General features: G+C 46.5%; 1 protein-coding gene across 3 annotated transcripts; it reads left to right on the plus strand.

The window, feature by feature from the left end:
- The first annotated feature begins 161 nt into the window (after positions 1-161).
- aasdh (aminoadipate-semialdehyde dehydrogenase) lies at positions 162-8,210 on the plus strand. 3 transcript variants are annotated; one of them, XR_004340508.1, is made up of 14 exons: positions 162-524; positions 603-723; positions 1,161-1,435; positions 1,511-1,703; positions 1,778-2,019; positions 2,482-2,618; positions 2,707-2,879; positions 3,435-3,669; positions 3,755-3,867; positions 4,469-5,111; positions 5,186-5,349; positions 6,067-6,192; positions 6,319-6,445; positions 7,197-7,356. XR_004340508.1 is itself a non-coding variant. In XM_032572367.1 (14 exons), exons 1-14 carry the CDS (start codon positions 289-291, stop codon positions 7,584-7,586), a joined length of 3,180 nt encoding a protein of 1,059 aa, XP_032428258.1. In that variant the 5' UTR covers positions 162-288; the 3' UTR covers positions 7,587-8,210. The 3 variants fall into 3 exon arrangements, 2 of the variants coding, with proteins under 2 accessions (XP_032428258.1, XP_032428259.1); XM_032572367.1 differs by having other exon boundaries at positions 6,314-6,445; positions 7,197-8,210; XM_032572368.1 differs by having other exon boundaries at positions 2,512-2,618; positions 6,314-6,445; positions 7,197-8,210.
- Positions 8,211-8,782: the final 572 nt, after the last annotated feature.

Below are 8,782 nucleotides of genomic sequence, written 5' to 3' on the forward strand. Positions count from 1 at the left end.
TGACAACGAAACACATACAACCCTAAACGGACTTTGTCCGTTGTTATTAATTATCAGCCACCGAATAGAAGGTAAAAGTTCAAAATGTTAGAGTGTCCGAGCTTTCAAGTAGGGAATTGAATGCACCCGGACGTTAAGACGTCACTCCATTTATGCGTCATCTCAACTCGCCGGTAGTGCTCCGCCCATGTGAAAACAAAAACATCGGCGATGAGAGTGCTCTCAGTCAGAGTCTCAGTACGTCCAGTGGACAGGAATGACTAGGCGGTCAGTGAACGCCTCATCGGAATGCCTGCTCGGACCCTCCAGGATCTGGTGTCCGCCGCGGCCTCTCTGCACCCGGACCGAGCGGCGGTCCTGTATGACCCCGGCTCGGGAGAGACTCCTGGGTCTCTGCTCTACAGAGAGGTGGTCCAGCTCGCCGAGGATCTTTCTGCTGCTTTACTCCGGAACTGTTCTCCTCGCGGCGGCGCTGTCGGCCTGTACTGCAGCGACGATCTGCTGGTCCCCGCCTGGATTCTGGGGTACGTCTGGACCGCTTTTGTCTCCTGGCCGTCTGGGTTTCAGACTTTGTCTCCTCACTACGCTACATTATCCGTCAGGATCCTGCAGAGTTCTGCCGCCTACGTGCCCTTGGACCCAGAGGCCCCAGGACTTCTCACTGCCAGAGTAATGAGTCGGTGTGGCCTGAAGTACTGCGCTGTGAATCGGGACCTTGTGCAGGTTGAATTATTAGTTTAATTTCAGTTTTGCAGACCTTTTCACACCCCTCGAACTTTTACTAATTTTGTCACATTAAGTGATGGCTCTACATATAATCAGGGAATATTGGGAATCTCGGTGGTGGCCCAGAGCGACATTAGAAAAGTCGGAGCAGGAAATCAAAAAATAAATGTAACTTTTTTTTTTACCCTGAAAAATACAATATGGAGACGTGGTTTCTGCAGGACTGCATTTCCCCCCAGAATTCAACATGATGTTCTGCGTTGTAAACCAGACTTAGAATGTAAAAGCCTTTAAAAAATACATTAAAATTGAAATTTGTAGAAAAGCTTCTTTTTTTTTCTATAGACGCAAGACACTTATTGCAAATATTATTTTCATTAAAGTCTTTTTCTATTTGAATATAAACTCTTCTTCTCCTTTACTCTCCCGTCTAGCGATTTCGGGAGGCTGTAGCCGATCACGTCCCTGTGCAGGTTTGCGTGGAGCTGCCCCAGTTCAGGCTGACCTTGATGCACATCGAGCCCCGTCCGGTCGCCGAGGACGGACCTCAGAGAGCGGGCGGCTGCCATCCCTCCGATGAAACTGGTCCCCTGAAGGACTCCGGGCGCCCGGACCTGGCGTACGTCCTGCACACATCCGGAACGACGGGTCCTCCCAAAACCGTGAGGGTTCCCCACAGGTGCATCGTCCCCAATATTCTGCATCTGAGGTCAGTTTGGCTGCTCTTCTTCTTACGTCAGAGGAGCAGGTGTGAAATAAGAAAGCGGCTTGTTTCTCTGCTCAGATCTCTGTTCCAGATGAGCGCAGACGATGTTGTTTTTCTCGCCTCCCCTCTGACCTTTGACCCGTCTGTAGTGGACATATTTCTGGCCCTGTCCTCGGGGGCTCTGCTCCTCCTGGTCCCCTCCGTGATGAAGAAGATGCCCGGTCGACTCGCCCAGATGTTGTTCAAACATCACCGAACTACAGTTCTTCAGGCAAGCAGCTGTGTGCTGACTGAGAGTTGAGCTGAGAGACTCTTCGTTGATGACGGGGTTTTTTTTTTTTTCAGGTCACTCCCACTCTGCTGGTGCGGTTTGGTCACGGTATTCTGACACGGGACGTGCTGTCACCCGGATCCTCGCTGCGGGTGTTGGCTCTGGGCGGAGAGGCCTGTCCTTCTCCGGCTCAGCTGAGGAGCTGGAAACACGAGGAGAACAAAACCGCCGTCTACAACATCTACGGCGTCACAGAGGTCTCCTGCTGGGCCTCCTGCTGCAGGGTACCAGAACCTGAGCTGCAGTGCAGCAACATGTGAGTGTTTGGAAACGACCGGCATTGATTCGTCATCATTAAACCTGGGCTGCAACTAACGATTATTTTATTCTTACGATTAATCGATTAATCAGATTTTTATTTATTTATTTTTTTAACCGGCCCATTCTCCAGATTTTTCATGTAACCATTAAACCATTTTTGTACAATAAAAGAAATACATCAAGAGATTACATATATTTTTTTTAAAATAAGAAAATAAACATTTTGTAACATTTAGCCAATTTGAACCTGGAGAAACTAAAACGGTGCCGCTTAAGACAAACGTGCAAAATGTTTCTGTACTTTGTAAAAGTTGGACGAATCGCTCTGAATATGTTCTTTCAGAAACTGGCCCTTTTTTTTAAGCCTATGATGCAGTTCACGATTAATCGATTACTAAATTTGTTGACTATTATTTCAGTGATCGATTAGTCAGGATTATGCGATTAATCGTTTCAGCCCTACATTAAACACTGAGGGCCTTTGCAGCACGGTGTCCTCTGTGCCTCTTGGGACTCCGCTGATGGACACAGTGGTGGAAGTCCGGGATGAAGATGGCTGCGTCATCACGGAGGGTGAAGGGCAAGTGTTCATAGGTGGGACAGGTTTTTATTTATTTGTTTATTTTTTTACGTTACATTCTCAAAAAAATTGTACTGGAGACAGTATTCTTGTTTTGAGCAGGTGGAGAGGACAGGGTGTGTCTCCTGGATGGAGAGGACACCGTTGTCCCCGGAACGATGAGAGCAACGGGAGACTGGGTGAACGTTAAAGACGCTCAGCTGCACTATCTGGGACGGAGAGACAGAATGATCAAACGGAACGGGAAGCGAGTGAACTTGGACAGCGTGCAGCAAGTGAGTTCACTTAGAAATGAAAATAACGCTGAATGTTCATTGCTCTGCGACTGTTTCAATGCTGGGATCCAGTTGTATTCAGAAATGGAAAGTTTTAACTTCCCAGTTGGAAAAATTAACTGCAGGGCCTTCTGAAGTCGGATTTTTCACTGGGAAACTGGGAGCAACTCTTGACTCCCCCCAGATGTTACTTGGAGACTTCACGTTTCAACATGGCCGCTCCTCGCATCGACAGAAATAAGATGTGGCTGGAAACATGTTTAACAAGACACGCGTGTAAAAGTTGATCTAAAATCGATGTGGCGCCTGCGACTCTAAGCTGAACAAACTAAAAGCGATGTTTGCTTATGGAAACTAAAGCTTAAAACCATGTTTGTAAGAAGTATTTCAAACAGTTGGTTATGGACGCCCCCATGTTCAAATTCAGAACGCTGTTGCCTCAGGTCTGACGTTTCAGGCAGCTTGAAAGCTGCGTAAGGCACGCTGAACTGAAAGCGACAGCATATGAAGCAGCTCAGAGTATTTTTTTTATTTTGATTCTTCCATCTCTTCCAGCTAATCCTGAGTCTGCCTCAGGTGGAAGCCTGTGCTGTGGGTCTCTATAAAGAATCTAGACTCCTCGCCTTCGTCGTTGCTTCAGCCAGCGAAGTCCGTCACCGCCAGGGGGAGCCAGAGGGCGCAGGTAGAAATCTGCAGAGGCTCGTACTGAAGCGGCTGTCCGTGCTGGTGTCCGCTCACTGCATTCCCGACGCACTGGTTCTCGTCCCGGCTTTATCCCTGACTCCTCATGGTGAGCTTTAATCATCAAGTCCTGGAGGATTTTTTTTTTTTTATAATAATAAAAGAAAAAAGTTCTAATGTTTGCATTTTACCAGGCAAAGCAGACATGAAGGCTCTGATGAGAATATATGAAAAACAGAGGGAGTGGTTAAGGTCGTCACGGCTCCAGGTCGGAAAGCTAAAGCAAACTCTTGAGACTCTATGGCAGGTATTACCCCGTTTAAAGCTCCACTATGTAACTTTTATTTTAAAAAACAGATATATATGTGTGTGTTTTTTTTGTTGGTTTTGTTTACGTATTTGTTTAAGCTGTCACTATGTCGTGGCAGCATAGTATGAGACAAATAATGTGGAAAAAACCGAGCTCCTCCATCAGAGTGCTATTCTTGTCTGCAGAAATGCACCAGTCAGGAACAACCAATCAGAGCCAGGGGAGGCTCTTAACACTGCCAATCAGGCTATGACTTACCTTTACAGGAAGTTGTGTATCTGTCGTCATCAGTGGGTATGCTATCTGGCAACAGACTGTGTTGTGGTGAACTAGCTGCCGTGTAGTAGAGAGAAAGGCGGATGGTGTGAGCAGAGTACACAAGCGTGATTGACAGCACTAAAGCCCTCCTCCTGACTCTGATTGGTTGTTTATAAAAATAGTACTGAAAGAAGGTAGAGGAGCTGAATTATTTCCACAAATGATCTGCCTCATACTATACAGCCACGGCATTGTTATAGCTTTATATTTCATATTTAACAAATATGTTGAGAATATATTTTTATAAAAGTTACATTCTGATGACACCTTCTGCCATCAGGATACATTAGGCCTCCCTGCAGATGCATCCATCGACGAGCGGTCCAACTTCCTGTTCAGTGGAGGAGATTCCCTGAAGGCACTGCGTCTCTGTGAGGACATCCTCGCCGCCGTGGGAGTGTCCTCTCCTCGTCTCCTGGAGGTCGTACTGGACAGGTCCTTCTCAGACGTTCTACACCACGTAACGCAGATGCTGCCGCCGGAACTGGACGGCTCGTCGTTCTCTAAGAAACGGCCCGCTGAGGCTCCGTCTGCGGTTCCAGCAAAGAAAGGACCTAGATCTGACCGGACACAGCGGGAGACACTCGGGTGTAAAGTCGTGAGACGAGGCGGCGAGGCGCAAGGAACGCACTTCAGCAGCGTAGATGCTGGTGAAGAAGAACCGCTGGACGGAAAGGATGTCGGTATTCGCCTCAGTCCGAGCTGGTCCTCTGACACCGGCAGGTGCGTGGACGCCTCCCCGGTGATTCTGGTCCGGGACGTCGCCGACGAACGATCCAGAGCAACGGTGTTCATCGGCTCCCACTCCCACAGGATCCAGGCGTTAGACCTGGCCGGCGGGAACCTCCTGTGGGAGCGAGTCCTCGGCGACAGGATCGAAGCATCGGCCGCCGTGTCTCGCTGCGGCTCCCTCGTTGTTGTCGGTCAGTGTCGGTTCTCCTGAGTGTCTCTCTGACGCGTTTGGTCTTCTGGATCACTCCAGCTTGCCGCTTTTCAGGTTCCTACGACGGCTGCGTTTACTTCTTATGCACCGACTCCGGAGCGACAAAGTGGGTGTTTAAGACGGAGGAAGCGGTGAAGAGTTGTCCTGCTGTGGACCCTGTCACCGGTCTGGTGGTGGTGGGCTCACATGATGGACACGTTTACGTCCTGGACCCTCTGGTTAGTGTCCACTTGTGTTTTGTTTTTTTTCCCTTCACACATTCTACAGCAGGGACAAAGTAAAGTAAAATACGACAAAATTATATGTTTTTAAATGTCTCTGTCCGAGAAAATTACCAAAAAATGTCCAAAAATTGTTCTTGCCAAGTTTTCTGGCATTTAACAAATAGAAATAATTTTGGTAATTCCACTTATAGTAAAACAAGAGGCAAGTTTGCTCTGATTTAACTTCAAACAGTGAGGAAAAAAATGTGAATGCGTCTTTTTATTACCCTACTATATCTGGTTTCAATGGTACATTTTAGGCTTTTAATTGAACGCTATATTGCACTTTTTGTTACAAAACCGTGCCGTTTGAACATCAAGTACTTTTAAGGACTTTATACAGAAATCAAACACTTTCCAAACCTTGAAAACACCTACCTGGAGCGCCAGCGTTTCAAGAACCTGTACAAACCCTGCAGGGTGGCGGGGGCCTCCGAACCAGCAGGTGGCCCCGGTCGCAACAGAACAATCAGAAAATCACAAAAAATAATATTTTCTTTGTATGAGCCAGAGATGCACAGAGAAGTCATTTTAGAGAGGAGTTTTAACCCTTTTTGATTGCTTGAACCCCTGTGTTAGTTTATATGTGGTCGTTGTCTTTCGCCATTTGCTTTTCACTGTACCAAAGCTTAATGGAAATGAATGAAGGTGTGTGTTGTTGTTGCTGCTTAGCTTCGGCGGTGTGTGTGGAAGCGAGACTGCGGCGGCGGAGCTGTGTTTTCCTCGCCGCACCTCCAGCCGTCTCGTCGACGGCTGTATGCGGCGTCTCTGGGAGGACGACTGCTGTGTCTCAACCTGGTGAGACTCTGATGTCTGTGGGAACCTGAACATCTGAAATGAGAATTTCTTTTATATTTTGAGATCATACCTGGAAAGCGTAAGAGAGCGTCACCTGGATCTGTGTTTGTGTCCCTGCTAGGACAACGGGGACGTGCTGTGGTCCTACTCTAGAGACAAACCTTTCTTCTCCTCTCCAAACTCGTCCTGTGGACGCGTCGTGATCGGCTCGGTGGACGGAAACATCTGCTGCCTCAGCGACACCGGGGAACTGGTGAGGACACGAAACGTTGACTCCTTTCTTAATCGCTTAGATGTATGTGCTTCAAGTTGTGGCTTACGATCTGTTGTTGCACTGCAAAAACCCAAAACCTTACAAAGTATGTTTGGTCTCATTTCTAGTGCAAACATCTTGGTACACTTGAAATCAGACAAAACTAACTTACAAGTAGTTTTTCAGCGAGATATAGGGGCTTGTTGCAAGTAAATAATTCCTTAATATGGATGAAAAAGTTCTAGTTCCACTGGCAGATTGTTTCACATATAAAATGGGAAAAATGTCTCGTTTTCAGCAAGTAAGATTTGACTTATTTCAAATGTCCTAACATATCTGCACAAGAAACTAGATCAGAAATACTTGGTAAGATTTTGTGTTTTTGCAGTGTGCTCTTGAGAGAAGCTTGTGCATTAGGTCATGTTTCCCAGTGGTTTAATTAGTAACGTCTAGGATCTACTCTCATGTGAAACAACTAGGATATCCTGCAACAGCATCCGTTTGCTAACAAATTTGGTTTCATATCAGTTTGATCAATAAATCATTTAAAAAGTGAAGAAAATCATTTCCGAATGAAGTGGCTAAACCTACGTGGACCTGTTTTGTGTCCGGTGTTGGGCCGCAACCAATGATTATTTTAGTGATTGATTGTCCTATAAAAGCCCAAACCTAATTTTAGATTGATGCGTACAGCTGTTGTTTTGAAAGTGTCTAACTTGTGCGCCTCTTTGTCTTTGTTTTCTTCCTGCAGCTGTGGCAGTTCCCAACAGAGGCCCCGGTTTTCTCCTCCCCGACCTTCGTACCGGGACAGCAGAGGCTTCTGTGCGGCTCCCACGACGGCCGCCTCTACTGTCTGAGCTGCGCCGACGGCTCTTTGGTTTGGGCTTTTCAGACGTCAGGCAAGGTGTACTCCACTCCCTGCGTGTTTCAGGGCTCCGCTGTCGGCCGCGGGGGGGCTCTGGTGGGCCTGGCCTCCACGGATGGCACCGTCTGGATCCTGGACGCGCGAGATGGCCGCGTTCTGGCGTCGTCCGCCCTGCCCGGGGAGCTGTTTTCTTCGCCGGTTGTGTGGGAACAGTCGCTTGTGATCGGGTGCCGTAATGACTACGTGTACTGTTTGAACCTGACTGGTCATGTGTAGGGGGTCGCGATATATGTCTGCACTGATCATACAGTTCGGATAAAATAATAATGGCAATGTAGAGAATGAAGCAAAGAGAACAGGGAGTTGACCAACCTTCTGGCAGGTGTAAATAAAGGATGGGGCTGGTTCCTGACCTGAAACTGAGAAGCTGCTCATTTATTGGTCTGTTTGAGGTTATTGTCATAATAAAAAGCTCATTTTGAGGGTATTTCTCTTTGGGCAAAAGCCAAGAAAATGTTATGAGAACCACGCTGTGGCTTGAATTCAGAGCTTGATCATTTGAGGTTCCTAAACCTTTGAAGTTTATTTTTAGGCCATTCCACATGCTCTTTTTTTTTTTCAAAATGGTACTCTCTTCATACCATTGTTTTATTAATTTGACTTTTTTCAGATTTTTGTTCATATGCTCTGCTAGGCTTCACCTGGGCTTCCTGTAATTGTTACAGTATGGATTACTCCGTATCTTATAACTGATTGAATATTGGCAGCATTTGTTTTACATGCATGGACACAATTTTATTTATTAGTTCAAAAAAAAAAAGAGAGATTCTGTTGAACCACACTTCAAAAGCAATGTCATTTTAATTGGTTAATTTGAAGTAAAATTGTATTTATTACTTTTGTCAGTTTCCAGTTATTTCAGTGACCATTCACAGAGGGATACCAACAATTTTGTCTATGCCTACCTCTGTTGGTTTTCTATTACTCTGCGACACCTACAATTAAATTTGCCATATAAAAAATTAGCCTCGACGTTGCTTTCCTACGCAATTCCACTCGATTCAAATCTGCCTGTACGGCTCCGTCCGGACTTTCTCCCATAGAAGTCGATTTCTGTTGCATTTCAACTGGGCCAATCAGCAAACAGGGAGAAGTTGTGAACGACGACAGTGGTTTTTCTGTACTGTTGTAGGATTGTAGTCTGCCTGTAGTTGTAGCGGAGGAAGTGAACAGAGCCGTTCGGTCCGTGTTGGCTACATTTCCAAATGTTGATATTGCGTTCAGAGCCACCTGGTTGGGATCAGCGCTTCTCTCTGGGCAGCGGACAGGTGGCTGTTTACCGGTAAGCGTCACCGCGTCAAACCGGTGCCTTACATACGTCACAGGCAAACTTCAGCGATTGGGTAAAATGTAAAACCTCAACAGAGTCCAATGGTTTCTGTACGAAGCAATAATATATTTTCTACCGAAAA

This window comes from Xiphophorus hellerii, chromosome 9 (genome assembly GCF_003331165.1).
Source record: "Xiphophorus hellerii strain 12219 chromosome 9, Xiphophorus_hellerii-4.1, whole genome shotgun sequence".
NCBI classification, from domain to species: domain Eukaryota; kingdom Metazoa; phylum Chordata; class Actinopteri; order Cyprinodontiformes; family Poeciliidae; genus Xiphophorus; species Xiphophorus hellerii.

Coding starts and splice junctions, on each gene's coding strand:
- aasdh (XM_032572367.1), top strand. CDS start 289: ATGCCTGCTCGGACCCTCCAGGATCTGGTGTCCGCCGCGGCCTCTCTG. Junction 1,436..1,510: donor CCCAATATTCTGCATCTGAG/GTCAGTTTGGCT, acceptor TTCTCTGCTCAG/ATCTCTGTTCCAGATGAGCG. Junction 6,446..7,196: donor TCAGCGACACCGGGGAACTG/GTGAGGACACGA, acceptor TTCTTCCTGCAG/CTGTGGCAGTTCCCAACAGA.